This window comes from Lonchura striata, chromosome 22, assembly GCF_050655825.1.
Source record: "Lonchura striata isolate lonStrDom1 chromosome 22, ASM5065582v1, whole genome shotgun sequence".
Taxonomy (NCBI): Eukaryota; Metazoa; Chordata; class Aves; order Passeriformes; family Estrildidae; genus Lonchura; species Lonchura striata.
In genome coordinates this window covers 3172501-3196838 of record NC_140724.1, presented here as the reverse complement: position 1 = coordinate 3196838, position 24338 = coordinate 3172501, and the positions used below count along the sequence as shown (strand labels likewise).

Genomic DNA, 24338 nt, shown 5'->3' with positions numbered 1-24338 from the left:
ACACGCGCGCACGGACACGCGTGCACGGGGATGCTGGCGATGTCACTCAGCCGCATCCCTCCCTCCCTCCCTCCCTCTTTCCCTCCCTCCCTCCCGCAGCACCGGGCATGATGTGCTGCAGAGCCGCGGGTCAGGCAGGCTCCGCCGCTTCTCCTCCACGCTGAGATCCTCGGGGGGAATAAAAAAAAAAAAAAAGAGGGGAAAATAAAGATTTTTTTCCACAGCTGCCGGGCACAGCGGCGTTGGGAGCAGGGATCAGGCCGGGGAGCGATGGAGCTGCGGCGCGGCAGGAGGATGCCGAGGGAGCAGCTCCCCGCTCGCCTCCTCCTCCTCCTCCTCCTCCTCGCCGTGGCCTTCCTCTGCCTGCCGGCGGAGGGGCGGCGGCCCCCGCGGCCTCCCCCGTGCCCCCCGAGCTGCTCCTGCACCCGCGACACGGCTTTTTGCGTGGACTCCAAGGCCGTGCCCAAAAACCTGCCCCCCGAGGTCATCTCGCTGTGAGTAGCCGCGGTGGGGACGGCGGTGGGGACAGAGGTGGGGACAGCGGTGGGGACAGAGGTGGGGACGGAGGTGGGGACAGCGGTGGGGACAGCGGTGGGGACGGCGGTGTCACACGCCAGGGCAGCGCGGGGGTGGCAGGGGCTGTCCCGGGGGGACGGGGGCGGCCCTGCGGGGGGCTCCGGGGGACGCTGGGGACATCCCGGGACGTGTGGCCGTGTCCCGCGGGGCCAAGGCGAGCGCGGCCGCGGCCGGTCCCCGCCGCCGGCCCGGGGACGGACCGGAGGCGCGGGGGACGCGGCGGTGACCTTGGCCACCGTGTCCCCAAGCGGGGCGTGGTGGGGGACAGGGCGGCGCGGCGGAGCCCGGCGCGGGGGTGTGCGGCAGGGGCGGTGTTTGCACTGAGTGCGTGTGCTTGCACGCTCGTTTGGGTGTGTGACAACCATGTCTGTGTGTTTACACACCCGATTGGGTGTGTTACACTGTGTGCGTGTGCTTACACACCTGATTGGGTGTGTTACACTGTGTGTGTGTCCTTACACACTCATTTGTGGTGTTACACCTGTCTGTGCTTACACACCCCGTTGGGTGTGTTACACCCCTGTGTGTGTGCTTACACACCTCATTGGGTGTGTTACTCAGTGTGCATGTGCTTACACAGCTGATTGTGTGGGTTACACTGTGTGTGTGTGGTTACACACCTGACTGGGGTGTGTTACTCAGTGTGTGTGTGCTTACACACCTGACTGGGGTGTGTTACACCCGTGTGTGTGTGCTTACACACTCGTTTGTGTGTGTTACACCTGTGTGTATGTACTCACACACCTGTCTTTGTGTGTTACACTGTGTGCACGTACTCACACACCCATTTGTGTGTTACACTGTATGTGTGTGCTTACACACTCATTTGTGTGTGTTACACCTGTCTGTGTGTGCTTACACACCCATTTGTGCATGTTACACTGTGTGTACGTACTCACACACCCATTTGTGTGTGTTACACTGTGTGTACGTACTCACACACCCATTTGTGCGTGTTACACTGTGTGTACGTACTCACACACCCATTTGTGCGTGTTACACTGTGTGTACATACTCACACACCCATTTGTGCGTGTTACACTGTGTGCACGCACTCACACACCCATTCTGTGCCCTCACACACGTGTGTGCGCACATGGCCCCATGCCATGCGTGGGTGCCGGCCCAGCTCGGGTGCCGGCCCGGCTCGGGTGCCAGCCCAGGTTGGGTGCCAGCCCAGGTTGGGTGCCAGCCCGGCTCGGGTGCCAGCCCGGCTCGGGTGCCAGCCCAGCTCGGGTGCCAGCCCGGCTCGGGTGCCGGCCCGGCTCGGGTGCCAGCCCCCGCAGTTCGTCCCCTCCGTGTGCCCACCCCGGCCAGGCCGGCCGCCGGGTCCCTCTGCGATGCCCGGTGACACGGAGCCCGCGCCGGGGGCACGGCGGTGGCCGTGCCAGGCCGTGCCCTGTGCCGCAGCCCCGTCTCTCCCGCAGGACCATGGTGAACGCGGCCTTCACGGAGATCCGGGAGGCGGCTTTCGCCCACATCCCCTCCCTGCAGTTCCTGTAGGTGCCCCGTGCCCCCCGTGCCCCGCTCGGTGCCCACCGCGGTGCCCACCTTGCCCGGCCCCGCCGCTGATTCCTCCCCCGTTCTCTTTGCAGCCTCCTCAACTCCAACAAGTTCTCGCTGATCGGGGACAACGCCTTCGCCGGGCTCCCGCACCTGCAGTACCTGTGCGTGGCACGGGGACGGGGCACGGGCACAGCGGGCACGGGGAGGGCACAGGGAGGGTGTCGGAATCCGTGGTGTTGGTGATTCCGAGTTTGTAAAAAGTCTCTGTCAGCCCCGCTACCAATGAAATCGTAATTAGTCTGTGCTGGTTTCCAGGTTGTTTATTCTGTTGATCTCTCACATGTTCTGCTGCCCTGCCCAGCTCTGTCCTGCAGGGCAGCGTGTGGGGCTCTGCCCTCAGTGGGATGTGACAAACATTCAATACCAGAAACTCCCTGGGCTGCATTTACAAGAACGTGCCAATATCTGTCACCTCCGTTGGACAGTGTGTCCCCAGCCTGAACCAACAGAAAAATGCCAACACCACAGTGAGACATGGAGGGCATGAAGAAGGAGAAAAAGGACAAGGCACACCCAATTTCCTCCAGCTTGTCCCCTTTGGACCCCTCATCTAGAATCCTAAAATTTTATTTTTGCACCCGTGCCACACTTAATTATTACTGATATCAAACACTCAGGGCTGGTAATTCATCCTGTAAGATTGAAAACTCTTTTCCATGGCCAGAGATCACAGCCAGTGTCTCTGGGGGCTCTGTCCAGGGGGTTCCTGAGCCCTGCCAGGGTCCCAGGGCAGCCAGAGGGAAGCCCTGGACTCGCCCAGGAGGGCACAGGGAGGGCAGAGGGAGGGCACTCGGGATGGCACCGTCACTCTCTGCTCCTGTCACAGGTTCATCGAGAACAACGACATCCAGGCGCTCTCGAAGGCCACGTTCCGCGGGCTGAAGTCCCTGACGCACCTGTGAGCACCCGGGGGACACTGTGGGGGTGGCCCTGTGCCATCGGCACTGTCACAGATGTGTCACCTCCACGACGCTTCTCGTCCCCAGGTCCTTGGCCAACAACAACCTGCAGACGCTGCCGCGGGACCTCTTCAAGCCTCTGGACATCCTGAGTGACCTGTGAGGCTGCCACAGCGCTGGGGCACGGGGCTGGGGACAGGGTGACATCCCAGGGGCTGGCACTCGGGCAGGGTGCGGTGTGCTGGGGTGACTCGGTGACAACCCCGGCAGGGACCCCCAGGAATTGAGCTGGGGAGGGGGTGACAGCCCGGTGGGTGCTGGGGGTGACTCGGTGCCATCCTGGGGAGGGGGTGACATCCCGGTGGGTGCTGGGGGTGACTCGGTGCCACCCCTGGCAGGGACCCCCAGGAATTGAGCTGGGGAGGGGGTGACAGCCTGGTGGGTGCTGGGGGTGATTCAGTGCCAACCCGGTACACTGAGCTGGGGAGGGGATGACACACCAGTGGGTGCTGGGGGTGACTCGGTGCCACCCCTGGCAGGGACCCCCAGGAATTGAATTGGGGAGGGGGTGACATCCCGGTGGGTGCTGGGGGTGACTCGGTGCGATCCTGGGGACGGGGTGACATCCTGGTGGGTGCTGGGTGTGACTCGGTGCGATCCTGGGGACAGGGTGACATCCTGGTGGCTGCTGGGTGTGACTCGGTGCCACCCCTGGCAGGGACCCCCAGGAATTGAGCTGGGGATGGGGGTGACATCCCGGTGGGTGCTGGGGGTGACTCGGTGCCAACCCCGGCAGGGACCTCCGTGGCAACACGCTGGCCTGTGACTGCAAGATCAAGTGGCTGGTGGAGTGGCTGGAGAGCACCAACACCACGGTGCCCGCCGTCTTCTGCAGCAGCCCCGGGCAGTTCGAGGGACAGCGCATCCGGGACCTGGCGCTCGGTGACTTCCAGTGCATCACCACGGGTATGGCACCACCATCACCTGCCACCTGTCCCCTGCCACCTCATTCCTGGGTGTTCAGACCTTCACTGCCACCTCTCCCTGCTCCAGATTTCGTGATGCACCAGGTCCTGCCCTTCCAGGCGGTGTCGGCCGAGCCCTTCACCTACGCCAGCGACCTGTACGTGGCCCTGGCACAACCGAGCGCCAGCAGCTGCTCCATCCTCAAGTGGGACTACGTGGAGCGCAAACTCCGCGACTTCGACCGCATCCCCGGTGAGGAATCGGGCCGGGGGTCCCCTCCTGGCCTGGGGTGACCCGGGACCAGCCCGGCCCCGGCGTGACGCGGTTTTTTTGTCACCAGCTCACTCGGCGGTGCACTGCAAGCCCATCGTGGCGCAGGAGCAGCTCTACGTGGTGGTGGCGCAGCTCTTTGGTGGCTCCTACATCTACCGCTGGGACACGGCCGTGGACAAGTTCATCAAGATCCAGGACATCGACAGCCAGAAGATCCGCAAGCCCAACGACATCGAGGCCTTCCAGATCGAGGGCGACTGGTACTTCGTCATCGCCGACAGCTCCAAGGCGGGCTCCACCAGCCTCTACCGCCTCAACCAGAACGGGTTTTACTCCCACCAAGCCCTCCACGCCTGGCACCGCGACACCGACGTGGAGTACGTGGAGAACGACGGCAAGCCGCGGCTGATCATCTCCAGCAGCTCCCAGGCGCCCGTCATCTACCAGTGGAGCCGGGCGCAGAAGCAATTCGTGCCGCAGGGTGAGGTGGGCGAGATGCTGGACGTGCAGATGGTCAAACACTTCAGGGCCAAGCGGGAGCAGTTCCTGTGCCTCAGCCGCTACATCGGCGACTCCAAGGTGGTGCGCTGGGAAGGGCAGCGCTTCGTGGAGGTGCAGACGCTGCCGTCGCGCGGCTCCATGGTGATGCAGCCCTTCGCCGTGGGGCAGCGGCGCTACCTGGCGCTGGGCAGCGACTTCTCCTTCACCCACGTCTACCTGTGGGAAGAGGAGAAGCAGAAGTTCGCCAAGTTCCAGGAGCTGTCGGTGCAGGCGCCGCGCGCCTTCCGGGCCGTGCCGGCGGCCGACGTGCAGCTGCTGCTGGCGCCCAGCTTCAAGGCCAACACGCTGGTGTACCGGCACGTGGTGGTGGACCTCAGCCTCTAGCTGGCGACCCGAGAGCCGCCGGACCTGCATGTGCCCGCCGGTCCTCGTCCCACGCCCTGTCCCAGCCCTCCACCTTCACCCAGCCCCACCGTGCCTCAGTTTCCCCCGTGGCGCTGCCGGTTTCTCCCTGTGGGGCGCAGGGAGGGAGGGTGGGACACGCTTTGCGCTGCAGGGGGGGAGAAGGTCTGGGGGTGTCTTTGTCTGCTGGGAGCCGGTGGCAGGAAAGGAGGGGGGACAGCGGGCAGGGGTGTGGCAGGAGGGGTGGGGGGTTCCCAGGACTTTGGGGTGAGGGACTTTGGGATGCTCCAGAGCGGATGGCATGGCCAAGGTGGATGTGGTGGGATGCCCCGGGGAGGATGGGGTGCTCCGAGGTGGATGCAGATGGGAGGATGAGGATGATGATGATGGGGTGCTCCAGGATGCTCCGAGGTGGATGCGGATGGGAGGATGAGGATGAGGATGAGGATGAGGATGAGGATGAGGATGAGGATGATGATGATGGGGTGTTCCAGGATGCTCCAGATTCAGATGGGATGATGAGGATGAGGATGAGGATGAGGATGATGGGGTGCTCCATGATTCTCCAGATTTAGATGGGATGATGAGGATAAGGATGATGATGGGATGCTCCAAGGATGCAGATGGGATGATGAGGATGAGGATGATGATGATGGGGTGCTCCAGGATGCTCCGAGGTGGATGCAGATGGGAGGATGAGGATGCTCCAAGGATGCAGATGGGATGCTGAGGATACTGAGGATGCTCCAGGATGCTCTGAGGTGGATGCAGATGGGATGATGAGGATGAGGATGAGGATAAGGATGAGGATGAGGATGAGGATGAGGATGAGGATGAGGATGAGGATGAGGATGAGGATGAGGATGAGGATGAGGATGAGGATGAGGATGGGATGCTCCAGGATGCTCCAGATGCAGATGGGAGGATGAGGATGCTCCAAGATTCTTCTAGGATGCAGATGAGATGATGAGGATGATGATGGGATGCTCCAAGGATGCAGATGGGATGATGAGGATGAGGATGATGATGGGATGCTCCGGGATGCTCCAGACTCAGATGGGAGGATGAGGATGAGGATGATGATGATGGGGTGCTCCAGGATGCTCCGAGGTGGATGCAGATGGGATGATGAGGATGATGATGGGATGTTCCAGAATTCTCTGAGGTGGATGCAGATGGGATGATGAGGATGAGGATGAGGATGAGGATGAGGATGAGGATGAGGATGAGGATGAGGATGAGGCTGGGATGCCCCAGGATGCTCCGGGATGGAAGCCGTGGTGGACAGCGGAATGCCCCAGGCCAGCCCCCCCTGTCCCTCCCCGTGCATGCCCAGCAGCTCCCCGTGCCCGCGGCCAGGCAGGACCCGGGGTGCCAGCGGGGTGTCCGTGCCCACCAACCCCCCAAAATAAACTCACTGTGACCCCCAGCCCTGCCCGCGTGTCCTTCCAGCCGCGGGGACCCGCTCCGCCCGATATCCTGCCGCCCTGGGGAGGGAATTCCGCATTTTTGGGTGCTCCTGGCCCTGATCTTGGGTTTTTTTCCAGCAGAAATCTCAACCAACCTCGGTTCCCTCTCCACCCAACATTCCACGGCCCCGGGGGAAGGGAATTCCTCATTTTTGGGTGCATTGGGTTTTTTCCAGCAGAAACCTTCTCCCACTTTGGTGTCCTCTCCACCCAACATTCCATGGCCCTAGGGGAGAGGGAATTCCTCATTTTTGGGTGCATTGGGTTTTTTCCAGCAGAAACCTTCTCCCACTTTGGTGCCAGCTCCACCCAACATTCCACGGCCCTGGGGGAAGGGAATTCCTCATTTTTGGGTGCATTGGGTTTTTTCCAGCAGAAACCTTCTCCCATTTTAGTGTCCTCTCCACACAACATTTCATGGCCCCCGCGGGAGGGAATTCCTCATTTTTGGGTGCATGTGGGGTTTTTTTCCAGCAGAAACCTTCTCCCACTTTGGTGCCCTCTCCACACAACATTCTTCTCCCCAGGGAAAGGGAATTTCTCATTTTTGGGTGCATTTGGGGTTTTTTTCCAGCAGAAACCTTCTCCCACTTTGGTGTCCTCTCCACCCAACGTTCCATGGCCCTAGGGGAGAGGGAATTCCTTATTTTTGGGTGCTCCTGGCCCTGCATTGGGATTTTTTCCAAGAGAAACCTCAGCCAACCTCGGTGCCCTCTCCAGCTGACATTCCACGGCCCCAGGGGGAGGGAATTTCTCATTTTTGGGTGCACGTGGGGTTATTTCCAGCAGAAACCTTCTCCCACTTTGGTGTCCTCTCCACCCAACATTCCATGGCCCCAGGGGAAAGAGAATTCCGCATTTTTGGGTGCTCCTGGCACTGAACTTGGGGTTTTTTTCCAGCAGAAATCTCAGCCAGCCTTGGTTCCCTCTCCACCCGACAGTCCATGGCCCCAGGGAGAGGGAATTCCTCATTTTTGGGTTTTCCAGCAGAAACCTTGTTCCACCTCGGTGCCTACTCCACCCACCATTCTTCTCCCCCGGGGAGAGGGAATTCCTCATTTTTGGGTTCTCATGGCGTTTTTTCCAGCAGAAACCTTCTCCCACTTTGGTGCCCTCTCCACCCAACATTCTTCTCCCCAGGGAAAGGGAATTCCTTATTTTTGGGTGCTCCTGGCCCTGATCTCGGGGTTTTTCCCAACTGAAACATCAGTCAACCTTGGTCCCCTTCCATCCGATGTTCCATGGCCCCAGGGAAAGGCAATTCCTCATTTTTGGGTGCATTTGGGTTTTTTTTCCAGCAGAAACCTTCTCCCACTTTGGTGCCCTCTCCACCCAACATTCCATGGCCCCGGGGGGAGGAAATTCCTCATTTTTGGGTTCATGGGGATTTTCCAGCAGGAACCCTCGGGCGGGAAGCAGGAGATGTTTCCCCAGGGAGCGCCGGACTGGTTTTCCAGGGAAATTACCCAGCTGGGTAATTACGCATATGCAAAACCACCAATTAAGAGGAAAAATAATTAAAGCTACTCTGCAGGTAACAGGCTTCTCCCAGGGCACGGCCACGTGGCCCTGCCTCAGTTTCCCCGGCAGGGACAAGATGTGAAAGCTGGAAGGGTCTATATGAATTTATTGCATAGAAAATAAAGAAATTTCATATGTATGGGGAATTTTAAACAAGACGGGTTTAGGTATATCCAGGATATTTAGTGATATTTAATGTATTGTTATTTTAATGTATAATACAGTAGTAGATTCATATAATATATCAATACATATTATATATTTTATATATATGCGTATATGTATATATATCATATATAATATAGAATAAATATATTGATATATTGTTTTTATATGCAGTATATTAATAAATTGATATATCAATACATATTATATAGATATATAATATATAATATACAATATACAATATACAATATAATATATACAATATAATATATAATATATAATATATAATATATAATATATAATATATAATATATAATATATAATATATAATATATAATATATAATATATAATATATATTTTTAGTATAGATTAAATATAATTTATTCTATATTAGATATTTATTTTGGCATACTATATTAATATATCAATATAATATATAAAAATGCATTTGATTTATATAATATATAAAAATATAAGTATATTAATACGTATTGATAATGTATTATAGATGACATTTACATTAATAGCTCATCTATAATTATGTATTATAGACAATATCAACATTAATATATCATCTATAATACACAATCAACGCGTAATAATCTATTGCTATTTCTATACATTATAGAAATATATCGATATTTCACATAATTAGGGAATTTATAAATATATTTTATTTTATTTTATAAAACTGCGACTCACCTCTCCACACGTGGGTCCCACTTTTTATGGGGTCCTGTTGCCCTTTTAAGGCGTTGCCCTTTTAAGAAGCCGCGTTGCCCTTTTAAGGCATTGCCCTTTTAAGAGCGGCCGGTGGGGCCCGCACTGCGCATGCGCCGCTCTGTTGCTGCAACTTTCAACTTTCGGGATTCGCTCCCTCGGGGTTCGGGGAGAATTTGGGGAGAATTTGGGGGGATTTGGGGGAATTTGGGGGGATTTGGGGGCTCGGGGGGGCCCAGCACCCCCCCGGCCGCACCATGGTGTCCTGGATCCTCAGCCGGCTCGTTGAGTGAGTGGGGTGCGGTGTAAGGGGGTGGGGGGGGTCACAGGGGTCCCCCCAAAATCCCCGCACCCCCCCCGTGCTCCATTCATGGGGTCCCCCAGGGGGGTTTGGGGGGGTCGAACCCCAAATTTGTGTATGCGGGTAACAAACACCCCCTCCCCAAAACGTGGCGCCCCCCCCCAAAATGGGTGCGGGAGCTGCTGCTGGGTGGGTGGGCACGAGTGGGGGTCCCCTGTATCACCCACGAGTGGGGGTCCTCTGTATCACCCACGGGTGGGAGTCCCCTGTATCACCCACGGGTGGGGGGGTCTCCTGTATCACCCAGGGTTGGGGGTCCCCTGTATCACCCACGGGTGGGGGGGTCTCCTGTATCACCCAGGGTTGGGGGTCCCCTGTATCACCCACGGGTGGGGGGGTCCCCTGTATCACCCAGGGGTGGGGGTCCCCTGCATCACCCACGGGCGGGGGGCTCCCCTGCATCACCCACGGGTGGGGGTCCCCTGTATCACCCAGGGTTGGGGGGCTCCCCTGCATCACCCACGGGTGGGGGGGTTCCCTGTATCACCCAGGGCTGGGGGTCTCCTGTGTCACCCAGGGTTGGGGGTCTCCTGTATCACCCAGGGTTGGGGGTCTCCTGTGTCACCCAGGGTGGGGGTCCTCTCTATCACCCAGGGGTGGGGGTCCCCTGCATCACCCACGGGTGGGGGGGGTCCCCTGTATCACCCAGGGTTGGGGGTCTCCTGTGTCACCCAGGGTTGGGGGTCTCCTGTGTCACCCAGGGGTGGGGGGTTCCCTGTATCACCCAGGGGTGGGGGGGTCCCCTGCGTCACCCAGGGGTGGGGGTCCCCTACATTACCCAGGGGTTTGGGGGTCCCCTATGTCACCCAAGGGTGGGGGTCCCCTGGAGGAGGCCCTGCCCCATCTGCGGGGGTTGCGGGTCCCCCCATTTTCTCCCTGTCCCCCCATTTTCTCCGTGTCCCCCCCATTTTCTCGGGGGCCCCGGTGTCCCCGGAGCTCTCTCCGGTGCCGGTGCCGGTCGGTGCCTGACCCCCCCGTTGCAGGCTGCTCCTCGGGGTGCTCTACCCGGCCTACGCCTCCTTCAAGGCCGTCAAGAGGAAAAACATCCGCGAATACGTGAGCGCGGGGCTGGGGTCCCGCCCGGGCTCCGGTGCCCCCCTTTAGTGCCCCCCTTGCCCGGGATCCAGTGCCCCCTTTAGTGCCCCCCTTTCCCGGGATCCAATGCCCCCCTTGCCTGGGATCCAGTGCCCCCCTTGCCCGGGATCCAGTGCCCCCTTTCCTGGGATCCAGTGCCCCCTTTCCTGGGATCCAGTGCCCCCCCTTCCTGGGATCCAGTGCCCCCCCTTCCTGGGATCCAGTGCCCCCCTTTCCTGGGATCCAGTGCCCCCCTTTCCCGGGATCTAATGTTCTCCTTTCCTGGGATCCGATGCCCCCCTTTCCCGGGATCCAGTGCCCCCCTTTCCCGGGATCCAGTGCCCCCTTTCCTGGGATCCAGTGCCCCCCTTTCCTGGGATCCAGTGCCCCCCTTTCCCGGGATCCAATGCCCCCTTTAGTGCCCCCCTTTCCCGGGATCCAGTGCCCCCCTTTCCCGGGATCTGATGCCCCCCTTGCCTGGGATCCAGTGCCCCCCTTTCCTGGGATCCAATGCCCCCCTTTCCTGGGATCCAATGCCCCCCATTCCTGGGATCCAATGCCCCCCATTCCTGGGATCCAATGTTCCCCTTGCCTGGGATCCAGTGCCCCCCTTGCCTGGGATCCAGTGCCCCCCTTTCCCGGGATCTGATGCCCCCCTTGCCTGGGATCCAGTGCCCCCCTTTCCTGGGATCCAATGCCCCCCATTCCTGGGATCCAATGCCCCCCATTCCTGGGATCCAATGTTCCCCTTGCCTGGGATTCAGTGCCCCCTTTCCTGGGATCCAGTGCCCCCCTTTCCCGGGATCTGATGCCCCCCTTGCCTGGGATCCAGTGCCCCCCTTGCCTGGGATCCAGTGCCCCCTTTCCTGGGATCCAGTGCCCCCCTTTCCCGGGATCCAATGCCCCCCTTGCCCCCTTTCCTGGGTTCCGGTGCCCCACTTTGCCTCCCTTCCCCTGGGGCTCCAGTGGCCCCTTTTGGGGTTCAGCCCCCCTTTTCCCAAGCTCCAGCCCCTCTTTCTGGGGTTCAGCCCCTCTTTTCCCAGTCCCCCGTCCCCCTTTTGGGTTCACCCCCCCTTTTCCCATCCCAAGGCCCCCTTTTCGCAATCTCCAGTCCCCCTTTCTGGGCCCCAGCCCCCCTTGCCCCAACCCCCTTTTCCCAGTCCCCCGTCCCCCTTTTGGGGTTCAGCCCCCTTTATCCAGTCCCCAGCCCCCTTTTATGGGGTCCAGCCCCCTTTTTCCCAGTCCCCACCCTCCATTTTGGGGCCCAGCCCCCCTTTTCCCATCCCCACCCCCCCTTTTGGGGTTCACCCCCTTTTCCCATCCCCAGCCCCCTTTTCCCAGTCCCCACCCCCTGTTTTGGGGTTCACTCCCTTTCCCAGCCCCCTTTTTCCCATCCCCAGCCCCCTTTTCCCAGTCCCCAGCCCCCTTTTCCCAGTCCCCAGCCCCTTTTTCCCATCCCCAGCCCCCTTTTCCCCTCCCCAGCCCCCTTTTCCCAGTCCCCACCCCCCGTTTTGGGGTTCACTCCCTTCCCCAGCTCCCTTTTCCCAGTCCCCACCCCCCGTTTTGGGGTTCACTCCCTTTCCCAGCCCCCTTTTCCCATTCCCAGCCCCCGTTTTGGGGTCCAGCCCCCCTTTTTCCCATCCCCAGCCCCCTTTTCCCCTCCCCAGCCCCCTTTTCCCAGTCCCCACCCCCTGTTTTGGGGTTCACTCCCTTTCCCAGCCCCCTTTTCCCATTCCCAGCCCCCGTTTTGGGGTCCAGCCCCCCTTTTCCCATCCCCAGCCCCGTTTTGGGGCTCACCCCCTTTCCCAGCCCCCCTGACGTGCCCCCAGGTGCGGTGGATGATGTACTGGATCGTCTTCGCTCTCTTCATGGCCACCGAGACCTTCACCGACCTCCTCATCTCCTGGTGAGTCTGGGGGGGTCTCAACCATCCCCAGACCCCCAAAAAAGCATGGGGTGCCTTTAGAGCCCCCCCATCTCCTGCTTTTCCCCCCCAGGCTGCCCTTTTACTACGAGCTGAAGATGGCTTTTGTCATCTGGCTGCTGTCCCCGTACACGCAGGGGGCTGGGCTGCTCTACCGGCGCTTCGTGCACCCCGCGCTGGCCCGCAGGGAGAAGGTGACAACTGGGGGATGCAGGGAGAAGGGGACAGCTGGGGGATGCAGGAGAAGGGGACAGCTGGGGGATGCAGGAGAAGGTGACAACTGGGGGATGCAGGAGAAGGGGACAGCTGGGGGATGCAGGGAGAAGGGGACAATGGGGGGATGCAGAAGGGGACAATTGGGGGATGCAGGAGAAGGGGACAGCTGGGGGATGCAGGAGAAGGGGACAGCTGGGGGATGCAGGAGAAGGGGACAGTTGGGGGATGCAGGGAGAAGGGGACAGTTGGGGGATGCAGGAGAAGGGGACAGTTGGGGGATGCAGGGAGAAGGGGACAGTTGGGGGATGCAGGAGAAGGGGACAATGGGGGATGCAGGAGAAGGTGACAACTGGGGGATGCAGGAGAAGGGGACAGTTGGGGGATGCAGGAGAAGGGGACAATGGGGGGATGCAGAAGGGGACAGTTGGGGGATGCAGGAGAAGGGGACAGTTGGGGGATGCAGGAGAAGGGGACAGTTGGGGGATGCAGGAGAAGGGGACAGTTGGGGGATGCAGGGAGAAGGGGACAGTTGGGGGATGCAGGAGAAGGGGACAATGGGGGATGCAGGGAGAAGGGGACAGCTGGGGGATGCAGGAGAAGGGGACAGCTGGGGGATGCAGGAGAAGGGGACAATCAGGGGATGCAGGGAGGTGACAACTGGGGGATGCAGGAGAAGGGGACAGCTGGGGGATGCAGGAGAAGGGGACAATGGGGGATGCAGGAGAAGGGGACAATGGGGGATGCAGGAGAAGGGGACAGCTGGGGGATGCAGGAGAAGGGGACAACTGGGGGATGCAGGAGAAGGGGACAATCGGGGGATGCAGGAGAAGGGGACAGCTGGGGGATGCAGGGAGAAGGGGACAATCGGGGATGCAGGAGAAGGTGACAATTGGGGGGTGCAGGGAGAAGGTGACAATTGGGGACATCCCTGGGGCCCTGGGGCTCCTCCCGGCCCCCGGCCCCACCCGTCCCTGCCCGGGACCCCCGAGATGGGCTGGAGGTGGCACGGGGATGGGGCGTGGGCACGGGGTGGTGGGGGGTGACAGAGCTCAGGAATTTGGGGTGACAATGCCCAGGGACATAGGGGTGACAAAGCTCGGGGATGTGGGGGTGAACTGGGGGTGACAGAGGTTGGGGATGTGGGGGTGACAAAGCCCAGGGACATTGTCACTGAGGGTGACAGAGCTCGGGGACATGGGGGTGACAATTCCCTGGGGGTGACAGAGCTCTGGGATGTGGGGTGACAGAACTCAGGGACATTGTCACTGGGGGTGACAGTGCTCAAGGATGTAGGGTGACAGTTCCCTGGGGTGACAGAGCTCAGGGATGTGGGGGTGACAGTTCCCTGGGGGTGACAAAGCTCAGGGATGTGGGGGTGACAATGCCCAGGGACGTGGGGTGCACTGGGGGTGACAACACCCAGGGACATGGGGACACACTGGGGGGTGACAGTTCCCTGGGAGTGACAATGCCCTGGGGGATGACAGTGCCCAGGGACACGGGGGTGCACTGGGGGTGACAAAGCTCAGGGATGTGGGGTGACAGTTCACTGGGAGGTGACAATTCCCAGGGACAGAGGTGACAGTGCCCCAGGCCACCAGCTCCCTCTTGTCCCCAAGGTCTTGGCATTGCCTGGGAGGTGACAATGCCCAGGGACATGGCCGTGCCCCAGAGGTGGCAATGCCCCAGAGGTGACAATGCTGTGGGGTAATGCACTGGGAGGTGACAATGCCCAGGGACATGGCCGTGCCCCAGAGGTGACAATGCCGCAGAGGTGACAATGCTGTGGGGTAATGCACTGAGAGGTGACAATGCCCAGGGACATGGCCATGCCCCAGAGGTGACATTGCCCCAGAGGTGACAATGCTGTGGGGTAATGCACTGGGAGGTGACAATGCCCAGGGACATGGCCGTGCCCCAGAGGTGACAGTGCCCCAGAGGTGACAATGCCCCAGAGGTGACAATGCACTGGGACATGGCCATGCCCCAGAGGTGACAATACCCCAGGGGTGACAATGCCCAGGGACATGGCCGTGCCCCAGAGGTGGCAATACCCCAGGGGTGACAATGCTGTGGGGTAATGCACTGAGAGGTGAAAATGCCCAGGGACATGGCCATGCCCCAGAGGTGACAATGCCCAGGGACATGGCCGTGCCCCAGAGGTGGCAATATCTCAGAGGTGACAATGCCCCAGAGGTGACAATGCCCTGGGACATGGCCATGCCCCAGAGGTGACAATGCCCTGGGACATGGCCGTGCCCCAGAGGTGACAGTGCCCTGGGAGTGACATGGCCATGCCCCAGAGGTGACAACGCCCCGTGCCACCCCCCTGCAGTGCCACCACCTCCCCTCTTTTCCCCAAGGTCTTGGCATTGCCTGGGAGGTGACAACGCCCCGGGACATGGCATTTGGGACATGGTGATGCACTGGGGGGTGACAGTGCCCTGGGAGTGACAGGAACATGGCCCCAGAGGTGACAACGCCCAGTGCCATCCCCCTGCAGTGCCACCACGTCCCCTCTCGTCCCCAGGACATGGCATTGCCTGGGAGGTGACAATGCCCAGGGACATGGCCGTGCCCCAGAGGTGACAATACCCCAGAGGTGACAATGCTGTGGGGTAATGCACTGAGAGGTGACAATGCCCAGGGACATGGCCGTGCCCCAGAGGTGACAATGCCCCAGAGGTGACAATGCCCCGGAGGTGACAATGCCCAGGGACATGGCCGTGCCCCAGAGGTGACAATGCCCCAGAGGTGACAATGCCCCGGAGGTGACAATGCCCAGGGACATGGCCGTGCCCCAGAGGTGACAATGCCCCAGAGGTGACAATGCTGTGGGGTAATGCACTGGGAGGTGACAATGCCCAGGGACATGGCCGTGCCCCAGAGGTGACAATGCCCAGTGCCACCCCCCTGCAGTGCCACCCCCCTGCAGTGCCACCACGTCCCCTCTCGTCCCCAGGACATCGACGCCTTCCTGCTGCGCGCCCGCCAGCGCGGCTGCGCCGCCGCCCTGCGCCTGGGCCAGCGGGGCCTCGCCCTGGCGGCCACCGCCGCCGTGCAGGCGGCCACCAAGGTACCGGGGGGGTGACAGCCAGGGTGCCACCACCCCCGGGCCGGCTCTGACCTGTCCCCGTGTCCCCACGCAGAGCCAGGGCGCGCTGGCCGGGCGGCTGCGCAGCTGGAGCCTGCAGGACCTGCGCTGCCTGCCGCAGCAGCACCCGCCGTGCCCGGAGGAGCACCCGCTGGGTGAGCACCCGCGGGCGTCACCGTGCCCCACTCCCCGCGAGGCTCCAGCAGCTGGCATGTGTCCCCCCTGTGTGTGTCCCGTGTGTCCCCTGTGTCCCCAGGCTGCGGCGCGGGGCCGCGCTACGACAGCGAGATGGACGATGATGATGATGATGAGGAGGAGGAGATGAGGTCGCACCCATGGGTGTCCCCCTGTCCCCGAGCCCCGTCCCGCAGCCAGAGCCTGAGGACGCTGAGCAGGAGCCCGGCCAAGGAGGTGAGGGGACAGGGGGGGACACACGCTGGGGACGTGGGACAGCTCGGGGGGTCCTGAGTGTCCCCGTGTCCCTCCTCCTGCCCAGGGCTCCCCGCGGCTCCTGCGCAGCCGGGCCAGGAGGAGAGCGGCTCCGGCGGAGCAGGACGGCTGAAAATCCTGGAAAAATCCTGGAATCTTCAGCCAGGGGGATGGCGAGGAGTCTGCTGAGGTGTCAGGAGGGAGATGGGGCAGCTTGAATCCCCGGGGTGGCTCCTGCACCTTGGGGTGGCTTCTCCAACTTTGGGGTGGCTCCTGCACCCTGATGTGGCTCCTGCACCCTGGGGTGACTCCTCCATCTCTGATGTGGCTCCTGCACCTCTGGCATGGCTCCTGCACCCTGGGGTGGTTCCTTCACATCTGGGGTGGCTCCTGCACCCAGAGGTGCCTCTTGCACCCCTGGGGTGACTCCTGCACTCCTGGGGTGCCTCCTGCACATCTGGGGTGCCTCCTGCACATCTGGGGTGGCTCCTCCATCTCTGATGTTCCTCCTGCACCTCTGATGTGCCTCTTGCACCCTGGGGTGGCTCCTGCACCCTGGGGTGACTCCTGCACATCTGGGGTGGCTCCTGCACCCCCAGGATGGTTTCTGCACATCTGGGGTGGCTCCTGCACCCCTGATGTGGCTCCTGCACCCCCAGGATGGTTTCTGCACATCTGGGGTGCCTCCTGCACATCTGGGGTGGCTCCTGCACTTCTGATGTGCCTCCTGCACCCTGATGTGCCTCTTGCACCCTGGGGTGGCTCCTGCACCCTGAGGTGCCTCCTGCACCCCCGGGGACCCCCCCACTCCCAATCCCTTCCCCGTGGCCCCTCGAGGAGGGGGGAGCAGCTCAATTCCCCCCGTCCCAGCCCCCCCAGCTCGGTGCTGGCACCTCTCCTGGGGGGTCTGGCCCCTCTTTTCCCCCACCCCATGCCATTTTTACAACATTCCAACATTCCCAAATTCCCCTGGGAGCCAGCACTGGATGTGCCTCGTCCCTCTGAGGCCAAACCCATGGCCCCCCCCGGGCACAGACTGACACCCCCAAACTCCAGCCCCGAGCAGTGGGGAATAAAAGCCTTTTAACATTCCCCCCTCCCCAAAAAAAAGAGGGTTTTGTACCTGGAAAAATAAACTTTGCAACTTTGGGAAGGTGCTGTGCCCTTGCTGGGATTGGTTTTTGCTCTTGGAGGAAGATCTGGAATCCGTTGGAGGCAATTCCAGGGATTCCACCCATGCTCCAGGATCCAGGACAGCCCAAGGCTCCTCCAGGGAAACTTCCTGGGATTTTCTTTTTCCTGTGGAGGAAGGGATCCATCCAAGACTCCTCCAGGCATTTCCCAGGGGCCTTCCCTGAAATTTGAGGTTCCAGAATCCTGGAGAACATCCCCAGACTCCTCCAAGAATGTTCCAGGGGTTTTCCCCCATATTTCAGGTTCCAAAATTCCGGGTAGCATCCCCCAACTCCTCCAGGGAAGTTTCTTGAGATTTTTTCCTCAGGAGGAATCTGCACCTTCTGGAATCTTCCAGGCATTTCCCAGGGGTTTTCCCCCATATTTCAGATTCCAAAATTCCAGATAACATCCCCCAACTCTTCCAGGGATTTCCCAAGGGCTTTCCCTGAAATTTGAGATTCCAAAATCCCGGAGAACATCCCCAGACTCCTCCAGGGAATCTTCCTGAGATTATTTTCCTTTGGAGGAAGCTGCACCCTCAGAAATCCTCCAGGAATCTCCCAAGGGCTTTCCCCAACATTTCAGATTCCAAAATCCCGGAGAACATCCCCCAACTCCTCCAGGGAAGTTTCCTGGGATTTTTTTTTTCCTTTGAAGGAAGCTGCACCCTCAGGGATCCATCCAAGACTCCTCCAGGCATTTCCCAGGGGCTTCCCCCCATATTTCAGATTCCAAAATTCCAGGCAGCATCCCCCAACTCCTCCAGAAAAGCTTCTTGGGATTTTTTTTCCTTTGGATGAAGGGATCCACCCAAGACTCCTCCAAGAATGTCCCAGGGGCTTTCCCTGAAATTTGAGGTTCCCGATCCCCCAGGGAATCTCCCCAGACCATTTTCTGATTTGGAATGAATTTTTGGCACTAGGGGATGGCACTGGGGGGACACTGGGGGTGGCACTGGGTGGCCCTGTGGTGACACTGGGGTGACACTGGGGGGGCACTGGGGTGACACTGGGGTGACACTGGTGTGGCACAGGGGAGGCACAGGGTGACACTGGGGGGTGGCACTGGGGGTGACACTGGGGTGGCACGGGGTGACCCTGTGGCCGTCCCACGGTGCCCCCACTCGCTGCCATCCATCCCCTCGGTGCCAATCCCCACTGCCCTCGCCCCGGGGGGATTTTTAACCCAGCTCGGGACGGGAGCGATGGGCAGCCCCTGCTCCCTGCCTCAGTTTCCCTCGGCGGCTGGAAACGCTGTGCCTCAGTTTCCCTCGGCGGCTGGAGTGCTGTGCCTCAGTTTCCCTCGGCGGCTGGAGTGCTGTGCCTCAGTTTCCCTCGGCGGCTGGAAACGCTGTGCCTCAGTTTCCCTCGGCGGCTGGAGTGCTGTGCCTCAGTTTCCCTCGGCGACTGCAAACGGTGTGCCTCAGTTTCCCTTGGTAGCTGGAGTGCTGTGCCTCAGTTTCCCTCGGCGGCTGGAGTGCTGTGCCTCAGTTTCCCTCGGCGGCTGCAAACGCTGTGCCTCAGTTTCCCTCGGCGACTGCAAACGCTGTGCCTCAGTTTCCCTCGGCGGCTGGAGTGCTGTGCCTCAGTTTCCCCGCTGGCCGCAGGTGCTGCGCTGTCCCCAGCCCGCCCTGGGGGTGGTTCCCAGCTCTGCCCCAGCCCGGGGATCGCGGTCCCCAAAAACTCCTCCGGAGCCCGGCGGGGACGCGGGGCCGGAGCCGCGCTCGGGCCCGGGCGGGCCGGGGACAGACGGGAGCGGCCGGGCCGGGCCGGGTCGGTTCGGGTCGGTTCGATTCGGGTTCCGCGGGGCCGATCCGGTGCAGGTGGCCGGATTAGCCCGGTAAAAGCGGCCCCGAAACGATGAAGGAGCGCAGCGGAGGAGCGAGGCCGGATGGGGACAGACGGGAGCGGCCGGGCGGGTTCGGTTCGGGTCGGTTCGGTTCGGGTCGGTTCGGGTTCCGCCGGGCCGATCCGGTGCAGGTGGCCGGAGTAGCCCGGTAAAAGCGGCCCCGAAACGATGAACGAGCGCAGCGGAGGAGCGAGGCCGGCTGGGGACAAACGGGAGCGGCCGGGCGGGTTCGGTTCGGTTCGGTTCGGTTCGGTTCGGTTCGGTTCGGTTCGGTTCGGTTCGGGTCGGTTCGGGCCGGGCCGGGTCGGTTCGGGTCGGTTCGGGTTCCGCGGGGCCGATCCGGTGCAGGTGGCCGGATTAACCCGGTAAAAGCGGCCCCGAAACGATGAAGGAGCGCAGCGGAGGAGCGAGGCTGGATGGGGACAGACGGGAGCGGCCGGGTCGGACCGGGCCGGGCCGGGCCGGGCTCCGCGGGGCTCCGCGGGGCCGATCCGGTGGAGCTGGCCGGATTAACCGGGTCAGAGTGCCCCGGAGCCGATTAACGAGCGCAGCGGAGGAGCGGGGCTGCGTGGGGGCAGCGCGGCGCGGGGCCGCCTCTAATCCCCCTAAAGCCGCTTGGGCAGCGCGGTTCCTCCGGGGATACGGCCCGGGAAAGCCGCTGAGGCCAGCGGGGATGGAAACTCGGGGGGTTCCCGCATCTCGGGGTGCTCCCGGGTGGGTTAACAGCAGCGTCCGTGGGTGCGGGGTCAGGGATTGGCAGCGTGGGGAAACTGAGGCACGACACCGAGGAGAGGAAGGAAGGAAGGGGTTCCAAACTCGGGGGGTTCCCGCATCTCGGGGTGCTCCCGGGTGGGTTAACAGCAGCGTCCGTGTTGCATTCCTAAAGGGGTGCGGGGTCAGGGATTGGCAGCGTGGGGAAACTGAGGCACGACACCGAGGAGAGGAAGGAAGGAAGGGGTTCCAAACTCGGGGGGTTCCCGCATCTCGGGGTGATCCAAAGTGGGTTAACAGCAGCGTCCGTGTTGCATTCCTAAAGGGGTGCGGGGTCAGGGATTGGCGGCTTGGGGAAACTGAGGCACGACATCGAGGAGGGGAAGGAAGGAAGGAAGGAGTTCCAAACTCGGGGGGTCCCTGCATGTCGGGGTGATCCAAAGTGGGTTAACAGCAAGGTTGGAGAATCCGTGTTGCATCTCCAAAGGGGGTGCGGGGTCAGGGATTGGCAGCGTGGGGAAACTGAGGCACGACACCGAGGGAGGAAGGAAGGAAGGAACGGGGAGTTTTGGGGTCCCGCTTTTGCAGGTCCGTGTGTCCCCCCGGGGGTGGAGAGCCGAGGAGGAGCGGGGCGGGGTGGCACAGCCCCCGGGCGGTGCCAGCGCACGGGCCGGTGCCAGGCTGCAGCTGCAGGGCCCTGATGCCACCCCCGGCTCCCTGGCACCGCCCCGGCACGGCGGCTGCAGCGCCTGGCCGGAGCTCGCCCCCTGGCCCACCCCAAAACCCGGGACAGGGTTTGGGTGCTGGGGTTGGGGGGACCCCCCCTGGATCCCCCTGGCCCACCCACAAAACCAAAAAAACCCCGGGCAGGGTTTGGATGCTGGGGTTGGGGGAACCCCCGTGTCCCACCCCAAAAACCGGGGCAGGTTTTGGGTGCCAGGAGTGGGGGGACCCCCCTGGACCCCCTGTCCTACCCCAAATCCCCGGGCAGGGTTTGGATGCTGGGGTTGGGGGTACCCCCCTGTTCCTACCCCAAAACCCCAAAACCCCGGGCAGGGTTTGGATGCTGGGGTTGGGGGTACCCCCCTGTCCTACCCCAAAACGCCAAAACCCCGGGCAGCGTTTGGGTGCCGGGAGTGGGGGGACCCCCGTGTCCCACCCCAAAACCCGGGGCAGGGTTTGGATGCCGGGAATGGGGGATCCCCCTGGACCCCCCTGTCCCACCCCAAACCCCCGGGCAGGATTTGGGTGCTGGGGTTGGGGGGACCCCCGTGTCCCACCCCAAAACTCCGGGCAGGGTTTGGGTGCCAGGAGTGGGGGGACCCCCTGGACCCCCGTGTCCCACCCCAAAACCCCGGGCAGGGTTTGGATGCCGGGAATGGGGGATCCCCCTGGACCCCCGTGTCCCACCCCAAATCCCCGGGCAGGGTTTGGGTGCCAGGAGTGGGGGGACCCCCCTGGACCCCCCCTGTCCTACCCCAAAACCCCAGGCAGGGTTTGGATGCCGGGGTTGGGGGGACAGGGGGCTTGGGGGGTGTAGGGGGTGACACCAGCGAGGGGGTGAGGAGGGGGCTGCACCCCCAGCGGGCTCGGGGAGGGGATTCTCCCCCTCTGCTCCGCTCAGGTGGGACCCCACCTGCAGCTCGGGGGTCCCCAAAATCCGCGGGGCGTGGAGCAGCTGCAGCAAGCCCGGAGGAGGCCACGGAGATGCTCCAAAGCCGGAGCCCCCCTGGAGCCCTGGATCTGGGGGTGCTCCGGGGGCACCTCCGAGCCCTGTCCGGCCCTGAGGGGGCTCCGGGAGGGTCGCAGAGGGGTCGGGGACACGGCGGGGAGGGAGAGGAGCCGGGGGTGGCTCCGTGCCCGCATCCCGGAGCCGGCAGCGGGCCGGGCGACGCGGGGCTGCTCGGTGCCAACCCCGGTGCCCCCGCTGCCCGTTCTGGGGGGACACCGCGGGGGTGTCGCCCACCCCCGTCTCTCCGCGGGCAGCGCAGGGGCAGGAAAATTGGGGCGAACGGGATTTACCTCCCCCAGGAGCTGCTGGCTGCTTGGGGTGCCACCCCCTGAGCCCCTCCTGCACCCCCCAACATCCTCCTCACCCCTCCACTCCCGGGAACACCCTGACCCCCCCAAAAAAAAACCCACCCTGGTGACAGCGAGTGACATCCGCGCTCTGCCACCCCTGCCCCATCCCCTGCGCTGCGGGATGCTGCTGCCACCCCCGGGCTGCGCTCCTGCCCCCCAAACCGGCGGTTCGGGGGTCCCGGGTGCGGGTGGGACCCCCGCTGTCCCCACGGGGGTCCCCGCAGGGCTGCGGGGCTGTCGGTGGCCGCTGCCTGGGGCAGCTGCGGGGGCCGGGGCCGTGTGAGGCCGCGCACGCACGGCTCCCCGCGCGGCTCCGCGCTGTATTTTTAGCAGCCGCTCTCCAAAAGCAGAATTTTGGCTGTTTTTTAAACGCAGCCCCCTTCTCCGGCAGCTCCCGGCCGCCTCCCGCCGCAAGGAGGGCGGCGAGGGCGGGCTGGGGAGCCGCGGCTGGGGCGGGGGGTGGGATGAGAGATGAGATGAGCCCCCCCAAAATCCAGGTGAGACCTCCCCTCCTGCTTCTGGGGGGGCTCCCGCTGCGCCCCCACAGCGCGTCTGCAGCGCGCTCATGGCCCCAGGCTGCCGCTGAGGATGAGGAGGAGGAGGAGGAGGAGGAGGAGGAGGGCTGGGAAGCGCGGCGGCGGCGGGAGGACTCGGGGAAAGGGCGTTCGAGGTGACGGGAGTGTGGGAGGACGCGGCTGAAGGAGCCGCATCCCCCCCGCTCCTCCCCGCGGCCGCCGGTCCCCCCGGGGACCCGTCTGTCCCCAGCCGGCCTCGCTCCTCCGCTGCGCTCCTTCATCGTTTCGGGGCCGCTTTTACCGGGCTAATCCGGCCACCTGCACCGGATCGGCCCCGCGGAGCCCCGCGGAGCCCGAACCGACCCGAACCGAACCCGCCCGGCCGCTCCCGTTTGTCCCCATCCGGCCTCGCTCCTCCGCTGCGCTCCTTCATCGTTTCGGGGCCGCTTTTACCGGGTTAATCCGGCCACCTGCACCGGATCGGCCCCGCGGAACCCGAACCGACCCGACCCGGCCCGGCCCGGCCCCGCCCGGCCGCTCCCGTCTGTCCCCGGCCCGCCCGGGCCCGAGCGCGGCTCCGGCCCCGCGTCCCCGCCGGGCTCCGGAGGAGTTTTTGGGGACCGCGATCCCCGGGCTGGGGCAGAGCTGGGAACCACCCCCAGGGCGGGCTGGGGACAGCGCAGCACCTGCGGCCAGCGGGGAAACTGAGGCACAGCACTCCAGCCGCCGAGGGAAACTGAGGCACAGCACTCCAGCCGCCGAGGGAAACTGAGGCACAGCGTTTGCAGTCGCCGAGGGAAACTGAGGCACAGCGTTTGCAGCCGCCGAGGGAAACTGAGGCACAGCACTCCAGCTACCAAGGGAAACTGAGGCACAGCGTTTGCAGCCACCGAGGGAAACTGAGGCACAGCACTCCAGCTACCAAGGGAAACTGAGGCACAGCACTTCAGCCGCCAGGGGAAACTGAGGCACAGCGTTTGCAGCCGCCGAGGGAAACTGAGGCACAGCACTTCAGCCGCCAGGGGAAACTGAGGCACAGCACTCCAGCCGCCGAGGGAAACTGAGGCACAACACTTCAGCCGCCGAGGGAAACTGAGGCACAGCACTCCAGCTACCAAGGGAAACTGAGGCACAGCGTTTGCAGCCGCCGAGGGAAACTGAGGCACAGCACTTCAGCCGCCAGGGGAAACTGAGGCACAGCACTCCAGCCACCAAGGGAAACTGAGGCACAGCGTTTGCAGTCGCCGAGGGAAACTGAGGCACAGCTTTTGCAGCCGCCGAGGGAAACTGAGGCAGGGAGCAGGGGCTGCCCATCGCTCCCGTCCCGTGTCCCCGCAGCAGGACCTGTGCCACCGCATGGCATTGCCTGCCCGGCACCACCGCGGCACCCCGGCAGCGCGGCGGGGACACCGGAGGGGCCCGGGCTGAGGGCAGAGAGCCCGCGGGCACTGCCAGGTGGGTGCTGCCAGGTGGGATATGCTAGGTGGGTGCTACCAGGTGGGTTCTACCAGGTGGGCGCTGCCAGGTGGGTGCTACCAGGTGGGTGCTATCAGGTGGGTTCTATTAGGTGGGTTCTATCAGGTGGGCTTTACCAGGTAGGTGATACCAGGTGGGCATTACCAGGTGGGCGCTGCCAGGTGGGCACTCCCAGGTGGGCATTATCGGGTGGGCGCTGCCAGCTGGGCATTCTGAGGTGGGTTCTACCAGGTGGGCGCTGCCAGGTGGGTGCTGCCAGGTGGGTGCTACCAGGTGGGTTCTATCAGGTGGACATTACCAGGTGGGTTCTATCAGGTGGGTTCTACCAGGTGGGCGCTGCCAGGTGGGCGCTGCCAGGTGGGTTCTATCAGGT

General features: G+C 62.4%; 3 protein-coding genes across 5 annotated transcripts; all 3 read left to right on the top strand.

Moving 5' to 3' along the window:
* The first annotated feature begins 62 nt into the window (after nucleotides 1-62).
* Nucleotides 63-6612, top strand: LGI3 (leucine rich repeat LGI family member 3). The gene is made up of 8 exons (XM_077789257.2): nucleotides 63-494; nucleotides 2004-2075; nucleotides 2172-2243; nucleotides 2969-3040; nucleotides 3129-3200; nucleotides 3838-4007; nucleotides 4095-4259; nucleotides 4348-6612. Exons 1-8 carry the CDS (start codon nucleotides 271-273, stop codon nucleotides 5163-5165), a joined length of 1665 nt encoding a protein of 554 aa, XP_077645383.2. The 5' UTR covers nucleotides 63-270; the 3' UTR covers nucleotides 5166-6612.
* On the top strand, nucleotides 5342-6612 carry LOC146765600 (uncharacterized). Of its 2 annotated transcripts, none has more exons than XM_085559174.1 (3): nucleotides 5342-5717; nucleotides 5831-5860; nucleotides 5945-6612. In XM_085559174.1, the coding sequence occupies exons 1-3, from the start codon at nucleotides 5480-5482 to the stop codon at nucleotides 6148-6150; spliced, it is 474 nt and encodes a 157-aa protein (XP_085415300.1). In that variant the 5' UTR covers nucleotides 5342-5479; the 3' UTR covers nucleotides 6151-6612. The 2 variants fall into 2 exon arrangements, with proteins under 2 accessions (XP_085415300.1, XP_085415299.1); XM_085559173.1 differs by having other exon boundaries at nucleotides 5342-5723.
* Nucleotides 6613-9171: 2559 nt separating this feature from the next.
* On the top strand, nucleotides 9172-17310 carry REEP4 (receptor accessory protein 4). 2 transcript variants are annotated; one of them, XM_085559166.1, is made up of 8 exons: nucleotides 9172-9348; nucleotides 10404-10476; nucleotides 12324-12400; nucleotides 12492-12612; nucleotides 15597-15710; nucleotides 15784-15883; nucleotides 15985-16139; nucleotides 16225-17310. In XM_085559166.1, exons 1-8 carry the CDS (start codon nucleotides 9317-9319, stop codon nucleotides 16288-16290), a joined length of 738 nt encoding a protein of 245 aa, XP_085415292.1. In that variant the 5' UTR covers nucleotides 9172-9316; the 3' UTR covers nucleotides 16291-17310. The 2 variants fall into 2 exon arrangements, with proteins under 2 accessions (XP_085415292.1, XP_085415291.1); XM_085559165.1 differs by having other exon boundaries at nucleotides 9175-9348; nucleotides 10357-10476.
* The last annotated feature ends 7028 nt before the right edge of the window (nucleotides 17311-24338 follow it).